At 37.7% G+C, this 15,340-nt stretch overlaps 1 protein-coding gene across 1 annotated transcript in view; it reads left to right on the top strand.

Annotated features, from left to right (window-relative positions):
- The window catches only part of LOC143860952 (diphthamide synthesis DPH2 family protein), a 60,144-nt gene that overhangs the window by 15,121 nt on the left and 29,683 nt on the right, over positions 1–15,340 (top strand). The window contains exons 5-9 of the mRNA XM_077371818.1: positions 8,628–8,697; positions 8,805–8,872; positions 11,576–11,691; positions 11,796–11,902; positions 12,958–13,094. Coding sequence (XP_077227933.1) covers positions 8,628–8,697; positions 8,805–8,872; positions 11,576–11,691; positions 11,796–11,902; positions 12,958–13,094 — 498 coding nt within the window. The remainder of the gene's footprint in view (positions 1–8,627; positions 8,698–8,804; positions 8,873–11,575; positions 11,692–11,795; positions 11,903–12,957; positions 13,095–15,340) is intronic.

Below are 15,340 nucleotides of genomic sequence, written 5' to 3'. Positions count from 1 at the left end.
CTATGGGTGATGAACTTGGAAGGACCTTCTCTTTTCTGCATATGCTTCTTGCTAAAATTCTTCCTTCTCCCTCTTTTCCAGAGGGTGCATTGCCAGCGAAAGGTTCAGTTGACCCATTCGCAACGTGGTCAGCTCGAGTATTGTTTTCCTCACCAACCCGTGCTTGTTCTGAATCAGAAAATTTATTTAATGCAATACCATTGAAGGATTGAGCATTCACCATCACTGTTCTAAAAGGCGGCCGCCCAGGCCCTGGGCGTTTAAAAAAGAGGTCTCATCGCCTGGGCGTTATTAGGCGGCCGCCCAGGCGATGAGGCGATGCCTGGGCGCTGAGCGTGGGCCTGGGCGGGGCGAGTTTGAAGACTCAGATGAAGATAGAGTCTTGGTCTTGGAGGGAGAGGACAATGATTGGTGAAGCTTGAAGAAGTGCTTGGATTTTATTCTTTTTTTGGTCATGGATTTGTGTTGTATTGTTAAATACTTAAATTATTAAGTACTTTATGCTTAATTTCTTATTATGTTTTTGACTTTTTGTTATTATTTAATGTTTACTGTTTATTAATAAAATGGTTTGGATTGTTATGTATTCAAGTATTTATATTTATATAAAAAAAGCAAGATATTATGAAAATATATTAATATTTAAAAAAAAAAATGAAAAACGCCTAAAAATGCCTTGGTGCTGGGAGGTCAGTCAGCCGCCCAGCTCCGCCCAGCGTTTTTTAGAATACTGTTCACCATCATTACTTCACCACTATGTGTACTGAGCTTCCTTGAAGATTCATGAGCTCTCTCGAAGTCCTACCTGATTGCACTCAAAAAGCTGTCATTGCTGCCCTATAAACCAACCTTCTCTCACTTTTGCCTTTCTTCTTCTATAAAGTGACTCTTCCCTGAAATGTCTCAAAGCCGTCAAATTATCAAAATCCTATTTTGCCCACTTTCGACATGGAAGCTGAGGTTCTCGTTTCAGCTAATGGGATCAAAGAAGTCCCACAAAGAACCTGTTTCCTGAGGTTGTGGCGTAGGTGGAGGAAAGGTCAGAGATTCATCTTCAACGAAGCGATTCAAGAATGGTGAATCTAGCTTAACCATCACAGTAGCAGTTCCATCAGATCTCAAGCAGCACTTCCACCGGATTTCAAGCAACTCATGCTAGAGGGAGGGAGGGAGGGAGGATTTCATTGTCAAAATGGGGATTTCATTGTTCAGTGGGGGGAATCGACCATTTCGGCATTATTGGAATGGGATGGTGATGAATAGGAGGAATGTGAAGGGGTTTTGTCCAGTTCAGTTGCCAATGTCCACAATGATGATTCTATAAGAACCTCAGTGTTAGCTTACCAACTTCTCCAAAAGCTTAAACTGTTGGAGAAAGGCGTTATTTATCTTTTATACTTTAACACTCCCCCGCACGTGTGGCCCACTTGGTAAACCTGTGGCACATATGGTCCCACTTTGGGCCGACCATCGCATGTGGATTTTTGCTATCCCGGAGGTTTGAACTCGAGACCTTTGGCTTTGATACCATGTTAACTAACCAACTTCTCCAAAAGCTTAAGCTGTTGGAGAAAGGCGTTATTTATCTTTTATATTTTAACACTCAGCTTCAACAAATCGCCAAAGGGAAATTCCTATACTACAAAGAGACTGACATTAGAAAGATGAGCTGATGTTAGGGTATTGATGTAGGAGATGGCTTCGGAGGTAATTAAGGAGCGAAGGGAAGGGACTGTTATGAGAGTTTTAAGGTTGATGTAGGGCTTAATCAAAGAATCACGAAAGATAAATATACTAGAATCACTCTTTATGTTCTAGGCTTCACATCTAGAGACAAGGCATCACACCTTACTTCACACCTCCAACGAGGGGTGGTCATTCGGTTATAACCGAACCGAATGACCTGAAATTCAGTAACCGAATTAAAATCAGTTAGTCAAAACTGATTACCGAAACCATAACCGAACTTTGTTATAACTGAACATAACCGAAACCGAATTTTTAGTACGGTTATTCGGTTAGTTCGGATATAACCGAATGAGATGTTTTGCCAAAAAAAACCTGCAATCCAACAGGGACGATTTACTTGGGGAAATTTTCGATGGTAACTTTGAATTTATAAATTCACAAACAGCACATACAGATTATGCAATTCAAAGTTTCAAACATTCACCCATAGGCTGTAGCCCACCAATTTACTAATTTAGACTATTATAGGTGCAAATTCTCGATGGTAATTTTGAATTCATAAATTCACTAATAGCAGTTACAGCATGTGCATTGAATCCATTTATATTTATATCAGTTCCTCCCTGTTATTCATAAATTCACCCATAGGCCATAGCAGTTCCTCCCTGTTATTCACCCATAGCAATTCACCCATAAAGTCTCTAACAGCATATGCATTGAATCCATTTATATTTATATTTTCACCCATAGCAGTTGAATTCATAAACAGAGACTACAGAGTAACAGCATATGCATTGAATTCATAAATTCACTAACAGCATATGCATTCAGACACAGGCACACAGACTACACAGTTGGCTGATATCTCACCAATAATATCTACATTCCTGTGCAGGCTGTGCAGCATCCAATACTCAGAGAAGCATATGTCATATGATTCATTTCCCTAAATTAAATTAATAAATTTAAGAAGAATCTGCAAATCACATTTCACAAGAATGAAAACAGAACCATAATGAACACCAGTCACCAGTGTGTAGACTGTGTAGTGAACAAACTGTAAAGATGGTCCATCATACACCAAAATGGCACAATAATGATTGAAAGTGTGTACTCAAGTAGACAAGTACTCAACTGTCTAGTGACCTGTGCATTACATTTACATGCATATCAAGTTATCCACCTAATAGAACTATAGAAGTATAGGGACCATAGACCATAGTTAAGACTGAAGAAGTTCATGAAAAAAGACTCACATTGCTACTTTCATACCAATACTGATGCAGACAAGAATAATACCAACCATAAGAACAGATGGGAAAGTAGACCCCGAGGGTTGGCGATCCTCATGAGCGTGAATCTCCTCTTTCTGGTCTTCTGACTCTTCTTTGAAATCCTCACTAGGAAGTTGTGCTGCTTGGCGCTGAACACTGCGATGTAAAAACGCATTCAAATACGCTTCCGCCTCCTCCCTACTTTTGTAGGACTTGTGGCATGCTCCACTATATCCATTAACTTGCAATTGGCATTCTGGCCAACTGTCAAAGATGCCTACTTTCCTTCCCTTAAAAACAGCATAAAACTTCTTACCCATAAATTAACCTGATGAAAATATTAAAATTGAGAAGGTAATGGAGATATAACTGTAACTTGACATAGATAAGATTAATAAGAATAAAAACAGAAAGCCAGAAATTGCATAGCTATGATTAGGTCCTATTCCTACACATTACACATCAACACAAATACACAATCAATGAAAACCAAATCCAGGCATCCACCAATAATACAAAGTCAAGTACTAAAAGTCTCAAAACAACATGAAAACCAAAGCCAGCAACAATGCAACATAGCCACTAGGCCCACCACCAAACGGTCCGAAGCAACAACAAAATTCCAAAATCCCCCTCCAATTCTCCAAGCAATCAAACATCAGTCTTCAAATCTCAATATTCGAAGAAATATCTCCAACATTTCGAAACTCTGAAAAAAGGAATACAAAAAAAATATATCAAATTTGAAGTCAGTTGAGAACTTTAAAACTTGAAAAAGATAAAAGTACATACTCAAAAATTCTAAAAGAAATTTAAATAAATTACCATTTTTAAAAGAATCTAGCTCCTCTAATGCTTGTTCGATATCCAACGGCTTTTACGTTGATCGAAGCCAATCTTGGGCACATATAAGAGCTTGCACAATCTTAGGAGTCAAAGAACTCCTAAATGCATCAAGAACACGCCCTCCTGTGTTAAATGTAGACTCTGAAGCAATGGTATAGATGGGAACTGCCAACACACTTCGAGCCATTTGTGACAAGATTGGAAACCTAGGGCTGTTAAGCTTCCACCATCCTAAAATATCAAAGTCATCAGTATTATCTTCTTCGGCATCTTCAGTCAACTATCTATCCAACTTAGATTTGTTATCCCCAACTCCCAATTCAATCTTATGCTTCTTATACTTCTCCTTCATCATCTTCATATGTTTTCTCGGTTCTTGTTGTGCGGATTGAGAAATCTCACTTGAACCTGAACTTCCCAACTTAACTTGATTGTCCTGAGGTATGGTGTTTGCGATCTTATTGTTAAACTCATTAAACATTTCAACTGTCGCATTAAACACCTTTCCCACCAACTCATTTTCCTTTTCATCTCCATACATATCAATAAGGGCAAACCTCACAAAATCAAGTTTGTGTCGAGGATCCACAACAACCGCAATATAAATCAACTTGTTCATCTTCTCAATATCACCCCAATACTTGTCGTATTTCTGTTTCATCTTCCTTGCCATCATCACCAACTTGAAGTCATCACTTTCACTCAATTGTTTTAAGAGGCACTCAACCTCAATGATTTCAGGAAATAAGTTATTGGCTGTAACATATACTGACCCCGAAATTCGAATGGTGAGGTCATAAATTTTTTGAAGCAATGACGCCATCCTCCTTACATTTTTCCAATCTTCACTATCTGGCTTTCTAATCCCATCCACATCCCCTGAATCAATCTCACTATTAAAACAAGGATCTTCAAGATCAAACCGATCAAATGCTGTCTCAAATTTCTCAGTCGCTTTCAACATCAAGTATGTCGAGTTCCATCTAATGGAAACATCTAGACATAATAGACTCTTGCTTTGAATCATCTCAGCCTCTACACAGTCTTTGAAGAGCTTTAACTTAGATGGAGAACTCCTCACATATTTCACTGTGGCCCAAACACGGTCAACTGCAACTTCCACTTCCTTTAGTCCATCACATACAATTAGATTAATAATATGTGCAATGCACCTCATATGGAGATACTTCCCTTCTAAAACACTTGACCCCCAGTTCACCATTCTTCTCCTCAAATATCCCACGGCAACATCATTCGAACTTGCATTGTCCACCGTAATGGTGAACACATTATGAACTCCCCATTCAAGAAGGCACTTCTTGATTGCCTTACCAATGGCCTCACCTTTGTGACTGGAAATTGGACAAAAACTTAAGATCTTTTTGTGCAATTTCCAATCATTGTCTATGTAGTGAGCGGTGAGACACATGTAGTTAACCCTCTGCAAAGAAGATCATGTGTCTGTAGTGAGACAAACCATTCGAGTTGACTGTTTAAGAGACTTCTTCAACTTCAATCTCTCATCCATATAGTATTGAAAGCAATCCCTCCTCACGGTTGAACGTGACGGAATATGGAACCTAGGACTTGAAATTGACACAAACTGTCTAAACCCTTCCTTCTCCACAAACTTAAAAGGAAGCTCATTCACAATAACCATACGGACTACGGCGTTTCTAATGGCCCCTTCATCAAACTTCCAACAAGTAAGAGTGGCACTACCATTCCCCTCTTGCCCCTTGATTGGTTGAAAATTCAACTGTGTCTGCTTTGCATTTATATTGTCGGGGCATTTCTTACACGTCGAAATGTGATTCTTAAGTGCCGTAGTGCCATTCTTTCGCGGATCACAACACAACTCCCTGTCGCAATAGTTACACTTAGCCTTATCTTCACCATCCCCATCAACAACTTTTGTAAAGTGAGCCCAAACTTCTGACCTTGGCTTGATAGCCTTTCTCTTCCTTGAGCTTGCAATCGTTTGGCTTGAATTTGTGGGGTTTGAACATTGTTCACTTAAGATAACATTAGAATCATTCCCTCCTTGCGACATCTAATAAGATAATATAAAAAAGATACCCATTAGGCCATTACCCAATTGAAGAATCAACCATTTATAATATATTGAACAAAAACAACTTAAACAAGATACCCTTACCCAGCAGAACCATCAACCATGTACAATACATTCAGAAAAAACAAGAAAACAGAAGTTACAGAGCCATCAGATTGTGTTTTAGTAGCTACTAAAAATCAGGCCATTAGTCCATTACCCATCAGAACCAACAGAAGTACAGAACCATCAGGCCATTACATAGCAGAACAATCAACCATTTACAATACATTGAGCAAAAATAAGAAAACAAGAAAACAAAGATCAGTTTGTGTTTAACAGAACATTTGCAATACTAAAAGTCTTAAATCATTTTTGCATCCAATAGTCAAGAAAATCAGAAGTTACAGAACCATCAACTAGTCATCATTTTGCATCCAATGCTCAATTAGTAGTTCACTCAATCGGTACTCACCATTTGAGCACGACAAACTCAATCAGTACTCAATCCATCGAGCATTGCAAACTCAATGGGAAAAAAAACAAAAGAGTATGGGGAAAAAACAGAGCAGCAAAATCATTCATCAAGTCATAAATTCATGGGAAAAAATAGAGTAGCAAAATCAATGGAAAAAAAAAAACAAAACCCTATTTCAATTGGGGAAAAAAAGCAAAACCCTATTTCAAATTTTCAATTGGGGAAAAAAACAAAACCCTAAAAACAAAAATAGAGTGCAATCAATGTTGAAACTTGAAATAAAAAACAACATTTAAAATCAAGACCGAAACCCTAAATAAAAATCCACATTCAAAACCCTAAAAAGCATACAAAGTTACAAACCCTAAAAGGCATAAATCACCTTGAGTAGTTGAGTTCTTCAGTCACTCGTCGGAGTTGGAGCCTAGGCTGCAACTGCAAGTGAAGAAGAAACCCTTGCAAGTGAAGAAGAAGAAGAGTCACTCGTCGGCCTGTGTGTGTGTGAGAGAGAGAGTGAAGAAGAACTGAAATGAGAAGTGAAGAAGAAGAACAAAAGAAGAAGAAGAACCCTTACCCAGTTACCCTATTTCCCAAATCGAGTGAAGAAGTGAAGAATAGAAGAAATCGATGCTCGATTTCTGGCTTGGCTGCGGCGAAAAAAAGAAACCCTAGTTTTAGACTTTTAGAGTTTTATTGAAAATATGAAATGAGAAGTGAGAACTGCGAAGTCGATTTTTGACTTTTTGTCAATTTTCATCGCCAAAATCACAAATATACCCCTATCTGGCTACCTTTTGGTATTTTAGTGTACAAATGTGACTGGGGAGCTGTCCAAAGCAAATACATAGGGGTTTGATTAATAGTTATTAGTTAATACCATATTTTGGTTTTTTTACACTTACAATAATTCGGTTATTCGGTTATTCGGTCTACCCGAATAACCTGTTGATGGTAACCGACACCGAAACCGATAACCGAAAACTTGGTCATTTCGGTACCGAAACCGAACCGAACCGAACCGAACTACAAATTAAACGAAACCGAAATAAAAAAAAATTTCGGTTCGGTCGGTTTGTTCGGTTATCCCCGAATAATGAACACCCCTACCTCCAACTGCAAGTTATTACAAAAAATAACTTCCAAAAGATTCATTCATCCATCCATCCAGATTTTTCATTGCCAAAATATTGTACAAAGAACCCTCTTTTAAGAGAAGGGAAGATATAAGTGCAACTAACTGGGTGACACATGGCAAGAGAAGAGGAGTGATGAGTAGAAGTACTTGGGTGACACATGACAAGAAAAGAGGAGAGATGGGTATAAGTACTTGGGTGACACTTGGTAAGAGAAGAGGAGATATGGGTATAAAGAGAACCCACTCGGCAGATACATATCAAGAGAGGAGTAGAGGTGGGTATAACTACTTCGGTGCCCTCCTTTAATCAGAGTTGGAGACATGGCACGCTTACCACAATACAACACATAATTACAAGGTTACATAGAAACAATAAAATTAAAATACACAAGATAAAATAAAAATAAAAAGGCCAGATTGAATGGATGGTTCTTCTTTTGGCCGCGTTCTTGTTATGGATGGTCCCCCATCAGCCATACTTTTAGTTAGTCACTTGCTCGCAGGAAAAGCTGTAGGAAAGTCTTCTAGTTACCTCAGTTTTCCCCATCACCTAATAAAAGGGACCCGTGAGGGACTCATATTGAAACCATGTTCTGATTGGCGGTCTTACAAGGCATCTCACGGGCCATCATCTCTGCAGAACTCTTACTTTTTTTGTTTGTTCAGCCCCTCCCTCCCACACATTCCTCCTCTCTCTTACGCCCTTTCACGTGTAATAGCGTCGTAGCAATTGAAGACCCGATATTTGGTAGTGGATCTTTATTTATTAAGGATAAAAACAATATTTATCATCTTGATGTCGTAATCGGAATATTTTCCAGTGTTTCTTTTGTCTATGTGATTTGTTACATAAATTCACATTACTTAAAAAAACCTTTTTCATGAACAAGTGGCAGATATGTTAATGGCCTTCTTGTGTGTTTAATGCTCAATGATGTTGGGGGTATCGAAATGATATATTCAATATCCATGTGTGCATGGTTGCTGAAGTTGTTGGTTTCTCATGGGCTGTTCTTGTGCCCATGCACGATCCAGTTGAATACCTTCATCTAAATATTGAACAAAATTATTTATGGTGCATTGAGCTTTATTATTTTGCTTATTAAAGTCTAATTGATGCATGGATTCTTTCTCCTCTGTGGTTGTTTTCAGTTAGGTACGATGCAGTGGAAAATAGCTTGGTGAAGGACTTATCTCATCAAAAAAGGATTCTTAAGCGCAGGTATTAGATGTGACATGCGTTTTTCTCTTTCTTTTTCAATTAGTAGTATATCTAGATACCAGTTGAGCTATATAGTGACTATTTTTTCAAAATACATGTTTCTGTAGATACTATCTTGTGGAGAAAGCTAAGGATGCAAACATTGTTGGGATTTTGGTTGGCACCCTCGGTGTGGGTATGTTCCTTAAGTGACTTCTATTCATATTCTGTTGGATTTGTTCATGGACAGTCGTAAAGCATGGCATCAGTGCCAATTTATTTTTCCTATTATTTGCTAGTAATAGAAGCCCCTCATAGAGGTCCTATATTTCTATTCCAATTCACTTTTCTTGTTTAGCTATCTAGAGGTATCTTATATGCCATAGTAAGGATAAACAAAAGTGTATAAATTACATGAAATTATGGTTTTCATTATAAAATATAGCCTTGATCCTTCTGATGCATAGTATTTTATTTCTGCAAATGCTACTTGGGCCTGCATCACTTCTACTTCTAGGTGGTAAAACTTTTTCATCCAAATAGCAAACTTTTAAGTGATTCATAGTTTGTTTCTTTTCTACATGTTTTCGTCCTCTACTTAATTTGATATAGAAAACACTAGCCACTTAATTTTATTTCTATAGAAATCTACCAAAAAAAAAAGTGATCCATAGTTTGTTGTGAAAGTCTTTCAAGATCTGCAGCGACTTTTCCTTGAATCTTGCATGACTTGGCTGCCTTGGGCCTTAAAAACTATCCCAAAGTTTAGTGTTAAAAATTGTTGCGAATTTTAAATAGTGACTTGAGCAGATGACCTGCCCGTTGTTTGATAACTATAAAATTCTATGGCTCTTGTGGTTTTGAATTATAACAAACTTTAGTGTTTTTTACTGGATTTTCTTAAGATGTTCTAGAAGGGTTTTATGAGAGGTAAGTTTTGGACAGGTGGTTGCTAATTTCATTTTGTTTCCGTGTTAGATTAGAATAGCAGCTTTCTTTTGGGTTTTATGAACATTTTTGGGCAGGTAATCTCTTAAACTAAATAGGGTTTTTTTCAAAAAGAGTATCTCACCATGCAATATTTGCAAATAGAGTAACCTAGTTTGCTATTTTGCAAAAAGAGTAATGGGGTTTGGCCATTTTTTGCAAATTAGGTAAAGTTGATAGTCTCTTGACGGAATTCAAATGGAAGATGATTTTAAATTTGAACAGGACAAAAGTAGCCTTGATTTAATGAATGTTAGGGGGTGGCATTATGATCATTCCACACCCCCTTGGTTTTTAGAGTTTTTATGGTGCACGCCTGTATAGTCCAGTACTTCTCAAAAAGTACTGTATGGCCCACACCATAAGATGATCCAAACTGTCCATTTGATGGGCCACAATGTAAATAGGTTGTGTCCCCAAAATCATTTCCATAGGGTGATCCTAGCCTTCCGATCTATAGAGGAACAACATGTTATGAAAACCTCTATAGATTGGCAGGCTAGGATCATTGTATGGAAATGATTTTTTTGAGCACAACCTATATTCATTGTGGCCCATCAAATGGATGGTTTGGATCATCATATGCTGTGGACCATATAGTATTTTTTGAAAAATATTGGACTACATCACTACACAGGCTTACACCATATAAATACTCTTGTTTTTAAATAAGCTAATTTTCATTTGAATCCGTTTCTTCCACTGATTTACTGTTGTTTCTTGGGATATTGTATTCTTTTTGCACTTGGGCACGTTCCTTCTTCACATGCGAGATATTATGTTCATCCCACACTCTTGGGTTTTTATAATGGCACCCATTTAAAGACATGCTTGAAATTATGCGGAGCTCATGATACAACGCAACCAAAACCTGATACACACCGTTGGTTGATCCAAACCATTTTGTGTGTAGCCATTATAACTCCCACATATAAAAAATGTTACTGTTGATTTTAGAGGTGCAACTCAGCTTGATAATTTTAGGAATTCGGGCTGAGATTTTACCTTAAAATCGAGTCGGGTTCTGCTTGATTCCAAGTCAAAAGCTCAACCTGACCTGGCCCAAGTTGCTCCCCTATAACTCCCACATAAAAAAATAGGATGATCCTAGCCTTCCGATCTATAGAGGTTCCATAACATGCGGTTCCTCTATGTATCGGAAGGCTAGGATCATCCTATGGGAATGATTTTTGGGGCACAACCTATTTACGTGGTGGCCCATCAAATGGACGGTTTGGATCATCTTATGGTGTGGGCCATACAGTACTTTTTGAAAAGTACTAGACTCATAAAAACTCTAAAAACGAAGGGGGTGTGGAAAGATCATAATGCCACCCCTAACATTCTTTAAAGGAAGGGTAATTTTGCCCTTATCAAATTTAAAACCATCTTCCATTTGAATTCCGTTAAGAGACCATCAAATTTACCTCATTATCAAGAAATGGCCAAACCCCATTACTCTTTTTGCAAAATAGCAAACTTGGTTACTCTATTTGCAAATATTGCACAGTGGGATACTCTTTTTGCAAAAACCCCAACTAAATATGGTAGGATTTATAGAATTAGACATCTAGTCTATAGGATCTTAAATATGTTGAAATTTTCAGCATATGAAAGGGGTTTGTTAATTTGTTGAAAATCGTATCTTTAGACTAATGTTGAAATTCTCCTGTGGTTTGTTTCTACGAGCTGAATAACAGTGTAGTGTTCTTTTCTACGTGCTTTCGTCCTTTATATATGTTTTTTCCTTGGGTTTACTTCTTTGATTCAGTTTGTGCCATGCTGATTAAGTTTCCTTTTTCCCAAATCACATTATTCATTCCCCTTAGTGATGTATTTAGATCTTATTTTCTTCCCAGGCATGATTTTTTTTTCATTTTTTTTCTTTTCTATTTTGAACCCACAAATGCAGCTGGTTATCTTCATATGATTGGTCAAATGAAAGAATTGATCAAGGCGGCAGGAAAAAAGGCTTATACTCTTGTTATGGGAAGACCAAATCCTGCAAAACTGGCAAACTTCCCTGAGGTAATTTATCATTAATGATTACTGCATTTATGCATTAGAAAATTTTTACTTTGTAGAAATGAGAATCATAATATACAGTTAATCGAGATTTCTGGTTTGAACAGTGTGACGTTTTCATTTTTGTCTCTTGTGCTCAAACTGCACTTTTGGATAGCAAAGAATTCTTAGCTCCAGTTATCACGCCTTTTGAAGCGACACTAGCTTTCAGCAGGTACAACCTTTGACATTTCTTTGTAATTATGGTGTTTAAAAGTTCTTGCTTTTGAACATTTCATCTGCTTCTCTACCTCTTTTTGTTACGTCTACCTTCTCTGTTTGTCTAACATTTACATTGTCATGGGCCTCATGGTGACTGCAAATGTCGTGCTGTGTTAAACATCAGTGAATTTTTGCGGCAGCTTAACGGCCATCAAGAGGGTGCTACACAAACTTGTACAAATTTGCATTATATTATTTTGAGCGGCAAACTTGTACAAGGTCAACAGCGAATTCCACTATTTGTAGTGATTTGGATAGAGATTAGGGTTATTGGATTCAGCTGTCCCACGAGAAAAAAGGCCGGTCTATCCACATCCAGCATCAGTTTGCTTTTCTTAAAAAATGTGAACTTAACTTTACAGAAAATTGTGTTTTAATAAAGAATATTATTTAAAAAAATCATTTCCGTGGTGCAAAGATAGAAAGCGATGTCTGTTACATTCCTGAAGCTGGAGACTTTTTAATATCGTTGATAATGTGTCATTTTTGCAACAATGTTTTGTAGACTGGTTTGCTCACTGTTCTTGCGAAAATGAGTCCAATTTTTGTGTGGTCATAATCCGTTCGACATGGAAAATTATCTTTTAGAGAGGTAACAAAGCCCCAAAACAACTTGCCTGATGTGCTTGTTCTATCACGACATATATTGATGCATTTATTTTATTTAATTTCCTTTGAACAGATTTTATTTATTCTGTTCAACTTGACCCCCGCCCCCGATTAAAGTGATTTCGGATATTTTACTGAACGGAGTTCTTTGTGTTGCTGCTGGCATTATAGAATGTCGTAATTTTCATTTCGTTTTCCTTGTTTTATGGAATACACAAATTATCAGCACCTTCACATTACCTAAAACCACAAGAACCACTGAGATTGCAAACCAGTAAGTGTAGTGTAAAGGCTGGCAAAGAAATGATTTGTGATTGGAACTTATCTTTTACTTATTAAATTAGTTTAATAATTGAACTGGTTTATTTAACTTGGTTCTTTCTTTTATTATTTTTCTAGAGGGAGCCAGTGGACCGGGGCATATGTGATGGAATTTCAGGATTTGATGGCCCCTTCACTAGAAGTCAGTAACATAACAGAAGAAGCACGATTTTCTTTCATTGGAGGAGGATATGTGGAGGATTTTGAGCTGCAAGGTAGCTCTCTTTATCCCATTGTGCACATTTCTTGTTTTTCTTGGAGAATATATTATCTTTAACAATTTTCTAAACTGTTTCACGAGTTTCCCATGCATTATATAACACGACTTGTTTTTATTTATTTATGTATTTATTTTTGAATGGTAACAAAAGAAAAAGAAAAAGAAAAGACTTTACCCGGAAGAACTCCTCTCCATTCTCTCTAGCAGCTTTTTCCAAAAGCTTTACCTGGAGACCCAGACGTGATAAAAGAAAAGAAAAAGAGAAACCCAAAAGCCCCCAATAAAAAAACTATATACATATGGGATGATGATGACTCTATTTCCTTAGTTCGCTTCATATCCTATCCCAAAGACATCACCAATAGATAGCATTTCATCAATGTCATCTGAGGCATTGACCTCCTTCATGTCTTCAAAATTCCTGACCTCCTCCAAATTTACCACATCGTCCTTCTCGCTTTCCTCTTCTCCCCTGTCAAGACAACATCTGACCTTACCACTCAGATCCACCTCTAGCGAGTCCGTGGAAGCGTTGGATTCCTCATAAGGAGTATCAGCTACAGGCTCCTTCTTCGGTTTTGAACCCGTCTGTTCTGACTCCCAGCGCTGCCTCCTTTCCTTCCGTTCTTCCAAGGCCTTTTTAAAGTGCGGAAGTTTGTAAACCGGGATACAAGCTTCTTTAACGTTTCTCTTGCCTGTCAAACGGAAGAACTCCTCTGCATTCTCTCTAGCAGCCTTTTTGAATTCCTTCCACTCCTGCTTCAGTATCTCCATCTCTCTCTCTTTAGGTGTTGGTTGACCTTCATATGCCCTCTTCTCATTAACCTTGGGCACCTTCTTGCTTTCTTCTATTGGATCATCCTTCCTTACTACTTTTCTTTTTCCTTCTCTGTCCACTCCATCACCTTCATCGAGTGAGGAAGAGTCACTCTGCTATCAAAGTTTTCCAGCATCCTTTAGAGACCAGAGACAATTTTTTCCTCTTCTCTTCCCTTATAAGGCTACCCATTAGCTTTCTTTTAAAGAAAGATAAACCGCCTTTAGTAGCCTGAAGAGTAGTCGGTTTGTAGTAATGATTATGACCCTCGGGCTTGAGGCCACCTCGTATGGAGTAAGCTTTTCATATACGGAAACTTTTTAGTTTCTGAGCTGATTTGACACGTTTCCTTTGGTTTTGACTCCTGTCAGCTTCTTTCCTATTAGGTTTCCCCAAATCCTTTTTGTAGCTAACACTAATTTTTCTTGTGTCTGTCAAGGCTCCAGCCGACTTCGTATCTGTTTTGTCACCTGTTCGATTTCTGTTGGCCATCCCTCGTGCGCCACTTGTCCTAAACATTAATGCACTCTGTTTATCCTTCACGACAAGCCTTCCTTCTTTACTTTGTGGCTCGTCATTCTAATCACTGATATGTGTGATTTGTTTAGGGGTAATCTATTCAATTTAAATTCGGGAGCTAGATCTTTTAACGGCTCTTTTTCCTTTTCCTTTCCTTTGTCTAGAAATTCTTTTCCTTTACTATCTTAGATTAACTTTTCCTTAGACAATGGCACGCCAGATTTCCGTTTATCAGCCTCCTCTTGAAGCCCTTCGTTTTCCCCTACTTCAATCACTTATCCAACGTCGTGGTTTTTATTAATATTCGTCTCCACATCTACCGCATTAATTCTCACCAGATAGCTCTTTTTTTCTACCTTAAGGCTAATAAATGGAATCAGGTATTTCCAGTCTGAAGTGAGAACCTTTGCTGAGGCGAAAGCCATGCAATGGTCATGATTCCTCTTGAGTTGGACCTCAATCACCTGCCCAAAGTACTTCCCCAGAGCCTCTATTGTTGAAAAAGTCCATTCATGTAGCTGGATGTCATAAAATCTGATCCATATGGCTTTCTGATGCAGCACCGTGAAGGAAAATTGAGGAAATGGGAGAGAAATAGACGAAAGAGGATAGAATTAGAAGAATAGGGGAAGAAGAGACGAAAATAGCCTGAAGAAGAGACTAATTTAGGGAGTGAAGAGAAGAAATCAGAAGAGGAGAAGAAGAAGAAGAAACCTGTAGAGGGGAGAATCAATCTTTATTCAATAATCATTCAAAGTTTTCAATAAAAATATATAGAGGCCTATAAATAGGCAATTAATAACGTAAAACATAGAAACCTACTAAAATAAGAATTCCTAAAAATAACATGAAAAATAAAATCCTAGAAACTAATAACATTGAAATAAAAATATTAGAAACTAAAA

This window comes from Tasmannia lanceolata, unplaced genomic scaffold (assembly GCF_043159265.1).
Source record: "Tasmannia lanceolata isolate RefF3 unplaced genomic scaffold, GAP_Taslan_0.1 ptg000037l, whole genome shotgun sequence".
NCBI lineage: Eukaryota > Viridiplantae > Streptophyta > Magnoliopsida > Canellales > Winteraceae > Tasmannia > Tasmannia lanceolata.
This window is presented reverse-complemented; position numbering and strand designations above follow the sequence as displayed.